The sequence below is a fragment of the Macaca nemestrina genome, chromosome 14 (assembly GCF_043159975.1).
Source record: "Macaca nemestrina isolate mMacNem1 chromosome 14, mMacNem.hap1, whole genome shotgun sequence".
Lineage (NCBI taxonomy): Eukaryota > Metazoa > Chordata > Mammalia > Primates > Cercopithecidae > Macaca > Macaca nemestrina.
This window is the reverse complement of record NC_092138.1, coordinates 116857696-116876601: the sequence shown is the minus strand read 5'-3', so window position 1 is coordinate 116876601 and position 18906 is coordinate 116857696. Positions and strand designations below refer to the sequence as shown.

Here is an 18906-nt window from a genome sequence, read left to right as displayed (position 1 = left end):
GGAGGCCAAGCCGCTGTCAGTCCCCCGGGGATCTGGGCTCCTCGGGGGTCAGGAGGGCTCCTGGCTGCTGTCCTCTGGGGCGGGCTGGGAGTCACAGCAGTAGACAGAGTGTGTGAGTTGGTGGCTCCGTGGGACTGCCCCTGGTGCCCTGTGGCCCCCCTGCAGCTTGCTTTCAGGAATGCCAGGGCAAGTGGAGGGGCTGGGCCGGCTGCTCTCTGAGCGTCCTCTGTCCTCGGTCCTGCCTGACTCCTCTGCTCACAGAGAAGCCCTTGCTCTGCAGTGGCCGTGCCTCAGTGCTCCTCACACGCAGTGGACCTCCCACGCAGGCAAGGTGGGGGCCTCTGGAGCCTGGCCCTCACACACAACCATCCAGGCAGCTGTGGGGCGGAGACGGCAGCTTTCTGGGACCTGGGGTCACTGCAGGGGCTGATCATGGTAGGCAATGCCTGGATACCTGGCAGGCGGCATGGCCATGAAGGGGCCGTGCCTCAGTTTTCCCACCAAATGAGGTACATGCGCCCTCAGGCAAGTGCATCACCCACCTGTCACCTGGCACCTTCCAGCAGGTACCTGCCTGGAGGAGCTCTTCCTGGCTTCCAACCAGCTGTGCCACCTGCCGTGGGTGCCTTTGGCAGCCTGCGCACCTGACCAGGTTGGACCTCTCCAACAGAGAGCATCTGTTTGCTGAGCGGGACACCTTCCTGTCCCCAGGGGCCCTCCAGGAGCTGGGGCTGCGGGGAGCTGGCTGGCCACACTGCCTGCTGTAAAACCATGGACCACCGAGGGGTCTCTTTAAAGCCCTCCAGCCTGGACACACATCCAGGCCTGAGGTGTGTGCGCGAGGTGGAGGAGGACAGGGCTGAGGACTGCTGAAGCTGGGCTGATGTGCTGGTCATGTGACTCTCCATAACTTGGGGACTTAACAAATCCACTATCAGCCTCCATCTTTTTTTTTTTTTTGAGACGAAGTCTTGCTCTGTCGCCCAGGCTGGAGCGCGGTGGCACGATCTCGGCTCACTGCAGCCTTCTCCTCCCAGGTTCAAGTGATTCTTGTGCCTCGGCCTCCCGAGTAGCTGGGATTACTGGTGCCCGCCACCACGCCCAGCTAATTTTTGTATTTTTAGTAGAGTTGGGTTTCACCATGTTGGCCAGGCTGGTCTCGAAACTCCTGACCTTAGGTGATCTGCCTGTCTCGGCCTCCCAAAGTGCTGGGATTACAGGTGTGAGCCACCGTGCCTGGCCAGTCTCTGTCTTTTAATTGGTATATTTAGACCAATGCATTGCCATGTAATGTGATAATGGGTTTCGTGGGATTAACATCTGCCACATTAGTAACTGTTTTCCTATTTGTTGCCCTTGGTCTTAGTTTCTATCTCCCTTTGTTCTCTGCTTTCTCTGGTTTCAGTTAAGCATTTTATATGATTCCATAGTCTTTTCTTTTGTAGCATATCAATTACACTTTCAGATAGAGAAAAAAAACAAAAATAAGTATATATATTTTAGTGGTTGCTGTAGAGTTTGCAGCTAATCCAAATCCACCTGTAAGTTACACTGTGTTGCTTCTCAGGTCACATGGTAACTTGTAACTGATGACCCCGGCTTCCTGTCGCCTGTCCCTTTTAATGTTGCTCTTACATTTTACTCACCCATAAGTGAGAGTCACCCAATACACTGTTAGTATTCTGATTTTGAGCAGTTTTCTTCTCTTTTTCTTTTTCTTTTTTTGTTTGAGACAGGGTCTCACTCTGCCGCCCAGGCTGGAGTGCAGTGGTGCAGTCTCAGCTCACTGCAGCCTCAGCCTCCCCGGCTCAGGTGATCCTCCTTCCTCAGCCTCCTGGGTACCTAGGGCTATATGCACATGCCACCACGTCTAGCTAATTTATTTATTTTTTTTTGTATTTTTTGATAGAGTCAGGGCTTTGTCATGTTGCCCATGCTGATCTTTTTTTTTTTTTTTGAGATGGAGCCGCACTCTATCGCCCAGGCTGGAGTGCAGTGGTGCAACCTTGGCTCACTGCAAGCTCTGCTTCCCAGGTTCATGCCATTCTCCTGCCTCAGCCTCCCGAGTAGCTGGGACTACAGGCGCCTGCCACCATGCTCGGCTAATTTTTTTTGTATTTTTAGTAGAGACAGGGTTTCACCATGTTAGCCAGGATGGTCTCGATTTCCTGACCTCGTGATCCGCCCGCCTCAGCCTCCCAAAGTGCTGGGATTACAGGCGTGAGCCACCGCGCCTGGCTGCCCATGCTGATCTTAAACTCCTGGGCTCAAGCAGTCCACCTGCCTTGGCCTCCCAAAGTGCTGGGATTACAGGCATGAGACACCGCGCCCTGCCCAAACAGGTTTTTGTTAGATGGATGAGGAATAAGGAAAATTAAAACAAACAAACAAACAAAAGGAATAAGGAAAATAGCAGGTTTCTCACTAATTTTGTGTGTTTCAAATAATTCTACCGTAAAGCATTAAAACAAATTCTTTTAGCTCATTCTAGGCAGTGATGACTTAGGGAATTCAGTTCCTCAACCTTTGCTCAGATCCTGCTTCACTTGCTGTAGGCTTTGCAGGGGGACCTTTGATGGGTCAGCCGGACATGAGGCTGGGAGAAGTGATGGTGGACGAGGACGGCTGGGGGAGCAGGGACCCACCTTCCTGATGTCTGACTGTGCCAGCCGGGGCTGTTGGTGAGTGGGCTCGGGACAAGCAGAGAGGTACCCCAGGTACTCCCTAAACCCGGGGATGAAGAACATGGAGGCCAAGGAGAGCACAGAAGGTTCCAGATGCTTCAGGCAGCTTTTATTGGGCTGGCAGCTGGCATCTCACAGTCATGGACCTGCCTGGTTCCAGCCCCTGGCTCCCAGCCTTGCCCACGGGAGGATTCACAGGCCGCTGGGCGCCACCTGTGTCCGTGGCTGCCCGCATGAGCTCCGGGCAGAGCAGGGGGCCACGGGCCTGGCATCCTTTGCGGTTAGTGAAGGAGCAGGGACTGCCCGCCTCCTCCTCAGATGTCCAGGGCTGGACCTGAAGTGGCCTCGCTACTGGAGATTATGAACATGCTGCCACTTGCCGCCGACGTGCGGGAGGGAACGGACCACTGATGTTCTCCGAGGCCCAAAGTGCCCACCCAGCCCCACCTGGGCAGCAAGCCCCCAGCCCTCTTTGGGGGACTCCACTCACCTGTGGAGAGAGGCTCAAAGGCCAAGAGGCCTCCCGGCCTCCCGGCGGTGGAGTGGCCACAAGGGACTCCAGGAACACCGTCCACATCGCAAGTCAATCCCCAGCAAGTCATGTGACTCCCCCATGGTGCCTCCTAGAGGCCAGCTCTTCCCAGTGTGGGGTTCCAGGGGCTACAGCTTCCCCCGCCACCACTGGAGCTGTGGCCCTCCCATCCCAGCTGCTAGGCTGGCTTTTCTCTCCCGTCTCCTCCCTGCAGGGGCTGTGCAGCCGCTGTTGCCTGGGGGCCAGGGTGTGGGTGACACGAGAAGCCGCCTAGGTGAGGCAGGCTTGGACCTGCCTGCTGCAGGGTGACTGCAGGGCAGGGCGTGCCCGCTGGTTGGATCCCGGGAACCTGATAGACCCCAGCCCTGCTGGGACAGCCTCTGGCCACTCTAGCCCAACATCAACCCCTGCCACTCCATCAAGGTCCTGGGACTTTCTGGCCCCCTGAATCCACACAGCCTCTTCCTGACCACCCATATCTGGCTCTGTCCCCCACCGAGGGCTAGTGGGCACCTTCTGAGCAGGAGGGTTCCAAGCAGGCCAGGAGTAAGGGACTAGCTAGTCGTGTGGCCAGGGCCGGCCCCTCTAGCAGCTGTGCTGTTTGCCCTGACACCGGGGAGGGGCTGCACCTCAGCCTTTTGGTCCTTCCCCTTCAGCCTCTTGGGGTACCCTGAAATGAACGTGGTGAGGTACACACACATCCCTGCCTGGGGCAGCCCTGACCCCCAGTGTAGGGGATCCCCAGCAGCTGCTGACCTCAGGTGAGTTCTGTGCCACTGTGGGCGGAGCCTGGGGTCTCTGTATCCACCCCAGTGACACGCCTGGCTGCAGGGGTGAGGCTGATGGGCAGCTCACCAGAGAGCCCTCCTGGACTCTGGGACCTCTACCACCAGATGAGTTTCCTGGCTACCAGGATTCAGTCACCAGTAGCCAAATACAATTTGGTTCCCGAGTTCTGGAAGGACTGTCCTGGTCTGGCTGGGGAACGGGAGCTTGCCTGTGGGGTTGGGGTGGGGACCCCAGCAGGTGTTTCTAACCCTTAAAATGGGGTGGCTGGGAGGGGTGAGAGCCTTGGAACCACGAGTGGGGCAACTTGTAACTTCATGCCTCCAGAATGCATCCGTTTAATAGAAGGTTCCAGCACTGACCGTACCAACCAGTAAGGAACCAGCAGCAAAGGACGCAGGGCGACGCTCCCGATGTCAGCTGCCACCCGGGATCTCGCCTTGCTGAGAAGGTCCTCTCCCTCCACATGGCCCAGCCCGGAGGCTGAATTGTGCTTCACAAGTCAGGGGTTTAGAAAACGAGGCTTTGCTTTAAAAGGTAAGTGTAAAATGGTCCGTGGAAATGCACCATCTTCCACCCAAACGCCGCCCAGACGCAGTGGCCGGGAAAGTTCAGTGTGAAGTAGAGAAAATGGCGTCTTCTGCTCGTGACCTTCAGAAAGGTCCTTGGCAACAGGGCCCTCTGGGGCACCTGGGGATGCACCCCTCACACACGCCCGGCTTCCCCGGGCCCTTTGCTGCTTCTGACTTCCAGAAGGGACTCAGGACAGCAAAGAGCAGAGGGTGCCCCTCACCGGCCCCACAGAGTGCAGCACGGTAGCCCCGGGCCTCAGGCCTTGGCTGGAAGGAAGTGAGGCCGCTTGGCCATGAAAGCTCAGGCTGGCTCTGAGTTGGGTGTGGCCCATGCAGGGCTCCTGGGTTCTCTTCCCCTCCCCATGCACCCCAGCCAGCCCCACCCTCCAGGACAGCCTGGGCTCGGCCCTGCGGGGCGTCTGGTCCCCGCGTTGCCCTCCCAGCCAGCCCTGGTCACGAGTTACGGTACATCTGTGTAAAGAGACGTGGACTGCATCGGTCTGTAAAAATAGGTTAAAAAACTCTCCTCACTAGCCTTCAGGTACCCGAGTTGGCCCTCCCCCCGCACGAGGCGCTCCTTTCCAGGGTGGAGTCCCAGGAGCCACGGTGAGCAGAGTGTGGCATCCCCAGGGTCACGCTAGTGCCACTGTGTCCTCACACGCTCCTCCACATCCTTCCTGAGGACCCTGGGCTTGGTGGCCCGAGCTCCGTGCAGGGCTGGCTCAGAGCTGCGTCTCGTCGCGAGTCTCGGGGTTGCAAGACGATAGCTTGTGGCTGCAGCTGCTCTTGCGGCTCTGGGAGCTGCTGGCCACGTGAGCCAGGGGGTCGGAGCGGATGAGATAGCTGCGGGGGGGCAGAGGGGACCCTGGAGTGGACGTGGGCCGGACAGCCCCTGCCCAGCACCCCCACTGTGGTGCCTGTGGCCTCATCTCCCCAGTGCCCACCTGGTGCTCAGGGGGTCTCCACACAGCCCACAGGTGCTACTCACACAATGTCGCTGGGCTCCAGCCTCGTGTCGGGCGGAGGGTTGATGAGGACGTAGGAGAGGGTGTTCTGATGGTCGTTCATCTCGTCTGCAAAGGACACAGCCGGGCAGATGTCACTCCCCAGCCCTCCCCCTCCCAGCTCCGCAGGGGCCCGGAGGTGTGGGGGGTCCAGGATGAGCTGAGTCTTTCCGGCCTTCCTGACCATTCTGCTCCAGCACCTCATCCTGGTGAGCCCAGCCAGGGCCCATCCCCACACTGGGCAGGGGGTAGCCAGGAGGGCAGCCGGGAGCCAGCTCCGACCTGCACCCTCCTCCGGTGCCAGGTGGCATCACAGCAAAGGGGTGGGCCTGAGCAGAGGCACGAAGCACACCTGTACACACCAGCACACACCTACGTCTACCGATAGACATGTCTATTCACCTCACACGCATGCATGCCTTAATCTACACCTGCACACACCTGTGCACACACCACTACACACCCCAACCCCCATACACACCTAACACCTGCACACACCTGTGCACACACGCACATGCCTATACACCTGCAGATTCACCTCTGTGTCCCACACACATTTGTGTCTATCTGCACAGATCTTCACAGCCACCCATACCTATGCTATCCACAGACCCCTGCACACTCACTCGTATACACACCTGCATGCTGTCCTCCACATTCACACACACCCACCTCGGCCTCCAGAGGCTGCTCAGCCCCGTCCCTCCCACAGGGCCCTGCAGCTGCCGCCGTCCTGGGCCTGGGCAGGCCACTCCCACTCGCTGTGCTCAGCCCTTTGCTTCAGACTTAAGTCCCAAGTGGCATCAGCCCAGAACAGCCCCCAGCTCATCCCTCTGAGAACACGGCCCTGCCCCTCATGGGAGACAGCCTGGCATCTGGCTCATGGCATGGGAGTGCGGATGTGTCCCACGGGGTGAAAACAGTCCTGGAGAAACACCCCCCCCCCCCATCTCACAGTCTCCGCGGGGCCAAGCACAGGGAGGGAGAGCCCACCATCACAGCAGTGGCCCTGGGTTCACTGGCCGGGAGGGAAGGGCCTGTAGCTTCAGTTTATCCATCTGACGGTGTCTCAGGGAACCTCCTGGATTCCTGTTCCAGGATTCCAAGGACAGAGAACAAAGGTGACCCAGGACACGGGAACCCCAGGGAGCCTCCACCCTGGCTGCTGCCATTCCCTTCTCTCTGCCTGTCCTCTCCCCTTGGGGCAGCCCTGCCATGGCCCCTGAGAAAAGTCAGGGAGGCTGCTGGCCAGCCAGGTGGGGGCCACGCTGGTCCCCCTGCAGTGGGGGCTTCAGAGGTCCCACAGTGTGAGCACAGCTGCTGCCAGGGAGGCAGGGACACAGGCTAGGACCTGGGGGGTGACCTGGACAGCTCTGCCTCAGGCCTTTCGCACACGGCAGCAGGTCACTTGGTGCCAGCTCCTGTGTCCATGCCTGCGGGATGGGACGGCCTGACACCTGCCCCTCACAGCTGTTTGGCTCTCTTCCCAAAACCCATGGCAGGGTCTTCCCCAGGCCTTTGCTAGAGGCCCGGGGGCCTCATGTTGGGGCTGTGCAGGGAGGCACACCCTCCCCGCCTTTGTGCCCACACACACCTCTGGGGTGGCCGCATGGCAGGTGGTACAGGGAGCAGTGGTGTGGGCGGCTCCAGTAAGTACTTGCCCCCGCTGCCTGACTGGCTTTGTGATGAGCACCCAGTGGGACACCAAGAACAAGGGGCCACCAGCTCGTTTCACTCCGGCAGGCACAGACTGGCCCCCAGGCCTCAGCTTTTCCCCCTGGGGTACCTGGACCACACGCTTCTGAAGTGAGCAGAGCACATAGCTAGGCTGAGCCAGGCTGGGCTGGGTGGTGGGTGGGGATGCTGGGTCCCAGCTGCAGTGCCAGGGGCTGGGTTGTGGTCAGTCACGTGGCACTGGTCCTGGCTGCCCAGGATGGGCACAGAGGACTAGCTTCGCGTGTCCACTGTGTTTGGTGAAGGCTGGCAGCAGGTGTGCCTGGGGGCCTGGGGCGAGGCAGGGGCTGGCTTTGGCCCTTCTGGTGAATGTCCTGGGGCAGGGCCACCTCACCCCTGGTCCCCAGGGCTACCTGACGCCTCCACCCAGACCCTCCAACCTTCACTCCAGGCCTCAGTGGTACCTCTGCTCCTCACCCACTTCCTGACAATGCAGGCCCCAGAACTTCCAGACCCCTGGCCCTTGGCATCCACGGTCACTCCTGCCTGAATCCCCCACGCCAGGCCAGAGCTGCCGCCACCCGAGCCTCAGTTTCCTCCTCGTAAACTGGGAGTAACTAGTGCCTACCCCCAAGGCAGCCGTGAGGAGGCGTGCAGACGGGGTCTGTGTATCGGGGCTGAGGTGGCTCCTCCTGCTGTGTGTGTGGGGTGGGGGCTGCACGCTGGAGGGGCCCCGGGATGCTGCCCACCCTCCCTGCAAAGACAGTGACTCTTCCTGTTCTGCATCCTGGCCTAGGGTCTGCTTGAATCCAAACAGCGGGGTGCAGCCCCCGAGCCCCAAAGCCCCAGCACCTTCACCGTCCCAGGCATGTAGGCCGAGTGCCGCGCGAGTCCTGTGAGCCCTCGACCCCCAAGCCTGCCGTGGCCGCGCCTGCCCTGGAGCCGCAGCAGGAGCCGCAGGAAGCCATGGCGGGTGAGGGCAGCGGGAAATGCAGGCGTCTCACTCATGAAGGCTCACGAAGGCCACTAGCTGCGGGTCCAAGCGCCACAGTGCCTGGCAGAGCGAGGGTCTTCCATGAGCGCCATCGTAGGGAAAAGCACGGAACCGGGAGAGGCCGACGCTTTACTTCCGTGGCGGCTCCAGGCCTGGCCCTGCCTCTGGCTGCAAGGCCATCGTGGCAAACACGTCCCTCCCGAGCTAACACCTGCCTGGGCTCAGGAGGCCCTTCAAGCTCCTGGGTTACCCTGAGGGAGAGGCAGCAGGGGCAGGCTCTGAGCTCCCCTGAGGCTGCCAGGACCCCGGGGAGCGCCCCGGCCGGGACTCTGCTCTGAGCACTGACGGGGCACAGCATGTTCTTGGAGGAAACGGGGTGCTGGGCGGCTGAGCACCCAGAAGAGAATGGGGTGTGGAGCGGCTCTGCCCCAGCTGAGCAGGAAGAATCCCCTCGTGGAGCCCCAGCTGGGGGATGAAGGTTACCATCCACCTCGCCTGGGCAGCCACAAAGCCTGCCCACTCCTAGCGGCTTGGACTCCCCACCCCTGCATCCAGCCCAGGCTTCACTGAGCTCCTCCCGGGGCCCTGGCTTGGGACCATGTGGGTGCTTTCTGAGAGCAGAGGGGCTTGGGGTCCTCAGACCGCTTGTGGGGCCAGCCACAGGGAGGGGCTGGCTGTAGGCCAGGGTGGCCTACCAGTCCCATCGTAAACAGCAAAGCAGGAGAAGCACCAGAGTGAGCCCAAGAGCTGGGCAGTTGCCACTCTGCCTGGTGGCCAACAGCACCTTGACCAGCACAAGCCCCGGACCTCAGCCTCAGGCCCGTCCTCAACGCCCAGCCAGGGGACACTGTCAACATGCGAGGCTTTGCCCAACAGGGCTGCCCGGGCTGACACCTGGGACGTGCTCTCACAGCTCCCGTCCACCTGCCTGGCCGGGACGGGGCACGGCAAGGCTGCCGGCGGCGAAAGGTTGGTGAGCCCTGTGGTGCAGCGGTCGGCACCCGCCAGAGCAGAATTACCTTGCAAATATCCCAGGTTTACCCGATTCATGACATCACTGGCTGTTAAATTTGCTACGTCCTCTACAGAACACACAGAAAGAGGCACAGACAGAAACAGAGAGAGAGAGAGTGTCAGCAAGCGAGGTGCGGGCGGCCGGCACAGCGGGCGGGTGCGGGGGCAGCTGCACGGGAGGCCGGCCACCCCAGGACCTGCAGCCAGCGCCAGCCACCGGAAGCGAGTCGGTCACCAGAAACGCAGTTGCTCCCCCCTTGCCAAGCTCTGGAGGCAGGCACCAGCTCTGGGGGTGGCCGGACCGGGCTGGATCATCCTCTGCCAACAAAGGGGGGCCACGAACACGAACGCCGGGCACCCCTCTCAGCCCTGGGAGCCACCCCTGAAAGGGCATGAAGCCCCTCCCGGGACAGGGACACTGTGGGGACGGAGGGAAGCTTCAAGGCAGGGACGGGGGTCGTCCTCCACAGCGCCCACAGGGCTGGGGCCCGGGAAAGGTCTTCATGGGCCACCTGTTCCCCAAACCCTAGCCTCTGAGTCTCCTTCAGGCCCACAGGCCGCCCCAGCCCAGTGACCTGTGAGCATCTCCTGGGCCAGCCCTGAGCTCCTGACTCTGCTCAGAGGACTCAAGACCTCGACCCAGGTGACAGATGCAGGAAGCAGGGTTGGGAGACCAGGCACCCCAAAGGGACAGAGGCAGCCCTGAGCATCGGGCACATCCCCGAGATGGAACAAAGGGAGGGTGGAGCCTTGACACGGCCCAGAGGTGGATGTCACTGGGCAGCGGCCCAGTGCCGGGGGGGAGCTGGGGCCTGTGGCTTCATCAATGGAGGTAGCGTCTCTAGAGGGAGGGAGGGGATGAGTTTCTCTCCTCGCCAGGCAGGGCATGTAGGCCCCCCAAGCCCAAGCACATTTCCCACTACAAGGTGCAGAGAGATGGGGTTGTGCGGATCTGTTGCTGAAGACGGACACCGGGCTCCCTGGACCGCAGGAGGGGCTGTGCCGTGGGAGTGGCAGCAGGCTCATGGTGGACAGAGGTATGTCCTGCTATGGGCTGTTCCCCTAGTCGTTTCCCCAAAGACAAGGTCCCCCCTACCCTGGCTGCTGGGAGGGCTGGGGGCTCCGGGAGGCTGTCCCCAACACAGTCTTGTCCTCTGCGAGAACTCAGGGGCCCTGGGTATCCGCTGTCCAGCAGGACTAGCTGCAGCCTGCTGGCCCATCGCTAACTGATGCCCTTGACTCGGGGAGCCCAGCCTGGCCCTCTCCACCCCACAGCTGCCTCCCCTGGCTGAAGGGTTCAGCCTGCTCCTGTCTCTAATTTGGCAGAGAGGGAAACTGAGGCCTCAGGGCAGTGGGACAGAGTGCCTCCCTATGGGGCTCAGCACCAGGGATGCCGTAGGGTCCTGTGGCCTCCCAGTACCAGGGTGGGCCTTGGCCACTCCCCTCCTCCACCCTCCTCTGCACAGGACCTCTGCTGGGCCGTGGTGGTGGTGCCCACAGCTGACCCCACAGTAGGGGCAGGCAGCGCGTGGCCAGAAAGGCTGACTGACAGGATGGCCCAGGCCCCGGGATGCCGTGGCCGACTGTTCCTGGCCCAGTCTGTCCGTCCTGCCCCCACCCACGCCAGACGCCCTTACCGTAGCCGGTGGTGGGCAGGCCCAGGTGTTTCATGCGGTTCTTCACCAGCTCGGAGAGCTCCTGGCGCTCAGAGCGCCGGTACAGGCTGAGGCGCTGCTGGCTGATCCACTCCGCGGCCGCTGCCCGGCCTGCCTGCTTGGGTCCCTTGCGGCTCAGCCTCCGGGCCCACTGCAGACTCTTATGCCGCAGTAGCCGGTGCTCCGCGGGGTCACTGCCGCCCGTGTGTCGGCCGTGGGAGCTGCCTCCGGTGCCGGCGCGTGAGCCCCAGGGCCCCCTCGCTTCCCGTGTGTCCTCACAGTCCTCCATGTTCACCGAGATCTGGGACTGGGTAGGGCGGGGAGGGGTGAGGCTGCTGGGAGGGGCATGGGCTTTGGGGCAGGGGCTTAGGAGGAGGTGTGGGCTCTGGGGCTTGGGGCCCGTGTGGGAGTGGCTGGGGGTGTCAGGGAAGAGTACGAGGACAGACCCTAGGGTGCATGTGCCTCCCTCCTCTGGAAAGAACGTGCCTGGTCCGAGGTTTCCTTCTGAGCTCAGACTGCCGGGCCACCCACCCTGCCCGGGCCTGGTCAAGGGATTCGCCAGGCTACTGAGGGCAGCTCCCTTCACCTCTCTGGGCCCTTCTTTCTGTGGGTCCAGCTGGGGACCCATCTGGACCCCAGCACATCCTGGCCTTGCCCTGGGGGGTCACCCCCTCTGCGTGCCAACTTCTCCATCTGCAGATGGGCCCTGGTCCCTCTTGCAAACATGCCCTTCGGAGGCCCCGAACCGGGAGAACGTGAGGTGCCAGGGCCTGTGGGGTGTGGGGTGCTGGGAAGAGGCGGGGCCCCACCCCACCTGGGCGGCACCTTCAGAAGGGCCTGGGAGGCTGGGGGCTGGATGGTCAGGCCAGAGGGGCATGGGGCTGCCTGCCTTGGTGGGGCCTGGGGGAGCCAGGGCTGGGCCTGGGAGGGGCGGGGGTGCAACTGGTGTCCAAACTCACAGGCTACTCCCCCAGGCCTCAGTTTCCCCACCAGTGCAGGAGGGAGTGACTGTCAAGAGCCTTCTCTGAGCCACGCTGGGGCCAACACATCCACAGGACCCACTCCCGCCTCGGCTTCCCCAGGGCCCTGTGGGTGGGTGGGTGGGTGGGGCCTGGCAGGCTTCTCCACGTGAGGCTGCGATGCTCTGGTGTTCGGCAGAGGCTGTGTGGGCGCAGAGCGGGTACTTACCTGGGCTCTGAGGTCGTGCGGCTGCAAAGGAAATAGGCACAGTCTGAGACCTGTGGGCGTGCCCCTGTCCCCCACGCCGCCTCAGCCTGGGGTCTGCATGGAACACGCTTAGGGCGGGCAGGCACGGTGCCCACCGCTGTGTGGGCTGCAGCACAGGGGCTGCCCATCTTCTTCCTCAAGCCTCCCCTGAGCCTCTCTGCCCCCAGTAGGGGTCATGGCTGCTCCAGCTGGAAGCACTGCACGTGGGCACACAGACCAGACGGAAAGAGCTGCCGGCAGGGGCAAAGCTGATCTAGTTCCCGACACTGAAGGTGGGGATGGCGTGGGTCACACAGGACAGGGGCTGCCACGGTCCCAGCCCCCGGAAGGTGGGGATGGCGTGGGTCGCACAGAACAGGGGCTGCCACGGTCCCAGCCCCCGGAAGGTGGGGATGGCGTGGGTTGCACAGGACAGGGGCTGCCCCAGAACCTCCGAGGTGGAGAAGACGTGGCTCTCTGTCCGGTAGATGCCGATGGGGATCTCGGCGCTGGAGGAGCAGAGCTTCTGGAAGAGGCGGCCGTACGTGCGGATCCACAGGTCGCCCTCGGTGATTTTCATCTGCAGGGCAGGAGCCCTGAGTCGGCCGGGGCACGTGGCAGCACCCAGAGCCTCCCAGCCAGTGAATCAGGGGCAGGTACCCATCCACCCACTCGGGACAGCCCGGCACACCCCAGCCCGGCCCGGCCGGGGGCACTTACGGCACAGAGGTACCCCGAGCCCGGCGTGGTGTCCAGGCCCAGCAGCAGCCGGGTGATGGTGATCATGTAGTCCTTCACGAAGGACTGGCCAGGGAGGGAGGGGGCCACAGCGAGGCACATGAGCATGGACGTAGGACACAGGTCCACACTCCCCCGGCCACAGGCTCGCCCCCCTCATGCACACACACAACCACCAGGTACCCAAGCACCACATGACCCACAGGCAGAGTTCTGGAATGCCTTTTCTAGGAAAACGCACTTGCCAGGCACCCACGGGTCAAAAAGGGCCCAGAAATCCCCGGGGCAAGGACAGGGCCCACAGGTCTCCTTGGAATCCAGGGAAGGTTGTTCAGAGGGAGGCCTATCCCTCCGAGTGGGGGCCAGGCTGCAGAGCCGAGGGCGTGACAGGGGTCCCACCCACGAGGGCGTGACGGGGGTCCCACCCAGGCGCCACCCTCCTGCTGCCACTTCCCAGCTGACCTGGTAGAGCAGCGTGTCCAACATGCTGATGCTGAAGACGCGGCCGGCGGCAAAGGGCAGGCGGAACATGAAGGCCAGGTTGGAGCCGTTCTCTCGCTCCCTCTGTGGGAAAGGGGGGGCCTCAGATGGGCTGGTGCTGAGGTCCCCTTCAGTGGCACGGCAGCCACAGAGGCGAGGGCACTGTGTGTGTGCACATGTGTGCACCGTACATGTGCGTGCGTGGGACCTGTGTGCACATGTGTGCATGGTGTATGTGTACACGGTGTGTGTCTGCATGTGTGCACACACCAGCAGGCCTGAACCAGCTGTATCTTCCCAGACACACTCAGGACAAGAGCCCGGGAGGAGTGATGTGGGGCTCTGATGAGAAGATGGACTCCCAGCGGCTGCCACAGGCACTGTGTTTGGTCAAGTGCCCTGCTCTTGCCATCCCAAAATTCCAGATCCTCCTGATAATCCCCTCCTGCCCTGGCGTTTTTTAAGTGGTGTCGGAGGGCGCGTGGGGCCTGGGCTGAGAAGGAGCAAGCATCGGGCTGCCTGCTGTCCTTGGCCTCCTGTCCCGATGCTCCAGGCACACAATGGACCCGCTGTGTGAGTTTCCTGGGGCTCCCGTAACAAATGACTGCAAACTTAGCAGCTAAAACGGCACCTGTCTCCTCTCTCCCGGTTCTGAATTTAGGAGTTTGAAGTGTCTCTGGCTGGATCCAGGCCCAGGCAGGGCCCTGCTCCCTCTGGATGCCTGGGGGGCTCCTCCTCTCGCCTTTTCCGGCTCTTGGAGGCTGCCTGCCTTGGCTCGTGGCTCCCTCTTCCCTCTTCTGAGCTGGCTGTGTAGCTGCTTCCCACCGGACAGGGACCTCCGGCCTCTCCCTAGAACTCTGATGGCATGAACCTGCTAGATGCTCCAAGGGAATCTCCCATCTTGAGGCCCGTGACTTAATCCCATCTGCAGAGGCCCTTTTGCCACGTGAGATGGTACATCCACGGGTTCCGGACTCGGCCGTGGCCATCTCTCGGGCCATTCTTCAGTGGAGAGCCCCAGCCCTGCAGCTCGGCCTCCAAGCAAGTGTGCACAGGCAGGCGTGTGCGCCCACGGAAGCCACACTTCCCCCTGGAACCAGAACTCGATTCACAGATAAAAGAAATGACGGCGACGGGACAATCAGGCAGAAGCCCTTTTTCCTCCGGGTCCGCCCTGACTCAGTGGCCAGCGGGAAGGCTGGGGCGTGAGACACAGCGGAGTTAGTTTCGTGCGGCGTTCCCGCTGTCGGAGCAAGAAGCAGGTGCGATGAGCTGCGACGGGCGTGTGAGTTTGCAATCACGGTGATTTGCATCCAGAATTCCAGCTGCACTTCATGGCGATGAACGTGAAATTCCTGAACGACTTGCCATTTTAATTTCCCTTTACTCAGAACAACGCTCAACAGGAAACAAGAACCACGACAGGGCCAGAGAGAGACGTGGAAGGAAGGAAAAAGCTGGATGTTTCAGGACCTTCCAGAGATTTCCTCCTGCTTTCTGGACGAGAAACCCACTTATTTGTGCTGCTGAAGGCCCGGCAGCTGGCGGCCCTGGAGGGACAGGAGGGGCTTCAGCAGGGGCTGAGCGGGTCCCGTTCACAAGTGACAGCGAAGACAGGAGCACACAGGGGTGGATGAGCCCTTCCTGAGAACGAGATCCCCGGTCAGAGGGAGCAGGGCAGGCACCGTGCAGCCCGGGGGCGGGCAGAGCCAGCCTGAAGGAAGGCTCCTGGTGAGGAGAGATCACACAAGCTGACCATGTGAAAGCAATGAAGTGGCAGAGGAGTCCTGGGTGCTGGAGACCAGGGGAGGTGGACGGCGGGGGAGGTGGACGGCGGGGGAGGTGGACGGCGGGGGAGGTGGACGGGGCGGGGAGGCTCCTCTCTCACACTGGGGCTCTGAGAACCTTCCGGAGCCAGCCCTCAAGGGGGGGATGCATGTCAGCCCGCCAGCAGCATCCTTAATAATAGTTTTATTCTTTTGCTTTGTTTTTTGAGACAGGGTCTCACTCTGTCGCCCAGCCTGGAGAGCAGTGGCACAATCTTGGCTCACTGCAACCTCTGCCTCATGGGTTCAAGCAATTCTCCTGCCCCAGCCTCCCAAGTGTCTGGGATTACAGGCGTGCGCCACCACGCCCGGCTACTTTTCGTGTCTTTAGTAGAGACGGGGTTTCTCCATGTTGGCCAACCTGGTCTTGAACTCCTGACCTCAGGTGATCCGTTCGCCTTGGCCTCCCGAAGTGCTGGGATGACAGGCATGAGCCACCGCGCCCGGCCATTAAATTTTTGGTATAGATGGGGACTTGCTATGTTGCCTGGGCTGGTCTCGAACTTCTGGCCTCAAGTGATCCTCCTGCTTCAGCCTCCAAAATTGCTGGGATTATAGGCATGAGCCGCCGTGCCTGGCAGAGCATCTCCCTGATGGCCGTGTATGCCATCTCCACCTCCTCCCTTTTTCCTTCCTGAGTCATGCCGGGAATCCTGTCTTTATCCTTCCACTGTGCCTGGATGTAGAAGATGTTGGCTGCAGGGATTTGGGGTAACTTTTCTTTTCTTTTCTTTTTTTTTTTACTTTCAGTATTCTTTGAAGTAAAAAATACATAATGTAATAAACATGTACATTTTTATAATAATAATAAATTGGCATTAATGTCTTTTTTTTTTTTTTGAGATGCAGTCTTGCTCTGTTGCCCAGGTTGGGGTGCAGTGGCCGGATCTCAGCTCACTGCAAGCTCCGCCTCCTGGGTTCCCGCCATTCTCCTGCCTCAGCCTCCCGAGTAGCTGGGACTACAGGCGCCGCCACCTTGCCCGGCTAGTTTTTTGTATTTTTTAGTAGAGACGGGGTTTCACCAGGTTAGCCAGGATGGTCTCGATCTCCTGACCTCGTGATCCGCCCGTCTCGGCCTCCCAAAGTGCTGGGATTACAGGCTTGAGCCACCGCGCCCGGCCTAATGTCTTTTAAATAAGGGTCTGAAGCTGCCACAGGTGTCCCTCTTGGAAGCAGGTCACCGTATGCTGGCCTGTCAGAGAGACCCACGGGGAAGCTGGGGCCAAGGCCACCCAGGCTGGAGAAGGCGCGGGCCCTGGTTCCTTCTACAGGATCCTTGCATGCCAGGGAGGCAGATCCCAGCCTCCCCAGAGGGTGGTGGGTCAGGTGGTCCACGGCGCCCTCTCTTCCCTTGGCCCCACGTCTCTGTATATGCCTGGCCCCGCCCAGGGCCCAGGATGTCTGTCCCACGTGGACCCCAGCACCATGTCAGCCCAGAGGAACTCACGGCTGCTTCCAGGGGCTTTGCTGACGTCCTGACTTCTCCTTGGAGGACTTCTCCCTGACTTCTCCTTGGTCCCTGTCACACAACTGCCGCAGAACCACATGACTGGAGCTGGAGCCCAGGACTGTTCACTGCCCTGAGATGGAGAGCTGGCCGCACCCGCCCTGGCAGCACAGGACCCCGGTGGCGGCGGCGAAGCTGGGGAAGGAGCTGGGGCTCCACAGCGGGCGGAGGGGGGGTGATTGGCGATGGCTGCCTGGTGGGAAGGCAGGTAGGAGCGTGTTGGCCGCGTGCTTGCTAACCCAACCTTCAAGCCATCTTGTGGGACAGAGAGGTGCCAGGCTGAAGCCAGAGGAACCGCGCCAGGATGACTACCTGGACCCCGACTGCACGGCAGCCTCCCGGTCCACACTGGGTCAGACTCAGTCTTCCAGATCCAGGGAGTCCTCCCAGCCCTGGGGAGCGGCTGGGCCCCTGAACACAGAATCCTGCAAACTTCTTCCCCTTGCATGGTTCGAGCTGCAGAGCACACCCCTCTGCCGGCTGAGCCGGGGACTGGGGCCAGGAGCTCCCGACACCGGGCAGGGCGGGCTCTAGGGTGGCCTTGGGTGGCGGGCAGTGCAGACAGAGCCCTCTCCTGTGGTGAGACCAGCTGCCCGAGCGTCCCCCTATGCCTCAGGCTGGCATCTCTGAGGCAGGTGCCCCTATTGACCTGGTGGCTGACCAGTCCGGCCTCCTCGTGTCTCTCTGGGGCAGAACCGACTCCAGGATCCCTATGGGCTCTTGGTCCGTGGCTGGCCGGAACACTTTCACTCTCCATCAGGTTCAGGTGGAACAAAGCCGTGTCCATGTCGCAGGCAGTGCCCTTGTGTGTCCTCTGCCTGGTGTCGGTGGTCAGGCCTGGCCTGGCTCAGTAGTTCCTCCACGGTGTCACACTCCTCCAGCGACGCAGGCCCCAGCAGCTCGCGGATGAGGACATCAGCCCAGACGGGTGAGCTCGGGGTTTGTGTGGAACAGACAGCATTGCTGCTCCTGATCAAGGTGCCTGCTCCCTGGTCTCAGCCTAGGGCTGCCCGAGCGCCGGCCCCCGTGTGGACAAGGTGGTGCTGCCCCAGCCTCAGCAGGCGGGGAATGGGTGCGGCTGGGGTCAGCCAAACATCTAGACAACAGCAACAGTGCCTGCGCCCTTGCGTTCCACACCTGAGCCTGGGTGGTGCTCGTCATGGAGCTCCCGGGGCGGAAAGCCAGTTCCGGCCCAGCCACTTGCTACACTGTGCGATCCGGGGCAGGCTCCTTCCCTCTCAGGCCCTCGGTCCCTTGTCAATACAAGGAGGCACTGGTTACAGTGAACCTGTTTCAAGGTCAGGCATAGCGGCCGGGGCAGCGGAGGAGTCTGGAAGGGCGCAGCCGTGTGTGTTATTTGTACTAAGAGCTACCGGCCCAACTATGTGGAACCACCAATCTGAGGGCTCCCTACGGGGGTTCTGACCAACTGACCATCCCACAACAGATGGCCTTGGCCTCTACACACGGCCGGGCCTGGTCCCTGCTCAGGGAGATGGAGGGCTGCTACGGGCCACATTCCCAGTGCCCCACACGAGGTCAGAGAAACGCCCTGCCTCCACTTCCTAGCTCCACCATGAAGAGCCCCCTGTCCACGCTGGGCCCCCACCCCTTCTCCTAAGCTCCCCAGCAGGAGGGGGCAGGAGCCCCGCCTCCCATGGCACTGGCCCCCTTTCCCTGAGCCCCTTCCTCCCACTCTTTCCGGGCTCCTGGCATGGCAGCTGGCACGGGGCAGGGCTGCTCACCTTTTCTAGTTTGGAAAGAGCCAGAGAGTAGCTGTCCTTGGCGCGGAACTGCATGAAGCGCATGTTGGAAGGGTGGGTGAGCTCCGTGGTGATGCTGAGGCTGGGGAAGAGCCTGGGGGAGGCGGAGGCGGCTCAGGGTGGGGCCACGGTGGCTGTGGGGGTCTCAGGGCGGGGCCACGGTGGCTGTGGGAGGTCTCAGGGTGGGGGCCCATGATCATGTGGCTGTGGGCGGGGTCTCAGGGCAGGGCCCATGGTCTTGGCTGTGGGGGTCTCAGGGTGGGGTCCCATGGTCATGGCTCTGGGGGTCTCAGGGTGGCGGCCTGTGGCTGTGGCTGTGGGGGTCTCAGGGCGGGGCCACGGTGGCTGTGGGGGTGTCAGGGCGGGGCCACGGTGGCTGTGGGGGTGTCAGGGCGGGGCCACGGTGGCTGTGGGAGGTCTCAGGGTGGGGGCCCATGATCGTGTGGCTGTGGGTGGGGGTCTCAGGGCAGG

General features: G+C 61.8%; 1 protein-coding gene across 1 annotated transcript in view; it reads right to left on the bottom strand.

The window, feature by feature from the left end:
* Positions 1 to 4316: 4316 nt before the first annotated feature.
* LOC105471910 (potassium sodium-activated channel subfamily T member 1) overlaps positions 4317 to 18906 on the bottom strand; it is a 91334-nt gene continuing 76744 nt past the window's right edge. The window contains 9 exon segments of the mRNA XM_071078594.1: positions 4317 to 5417; positions 5563 to 5647; positions 9266 to 9328; positions 10898 to 11222; positions 12104 to 12124; positions 12573 to 12701; positions 12842 to 12925; positions 13322 to 13423; positions 18418 to 18529. Coding sequence (XP_070934695.1) covers positions 5297 to 5417; positions 5563 to 5647; positions 9266 to 9328; positions 10898 to 11222; positions 12104 to 12124; positions 12573 to 12701; positions 12842 to 12925; positions 13322 to 13423; positions 18418 to 18529 — 1042 coding nt within the window. The 3' untranslated portion in view covers positions 4317 to 5296.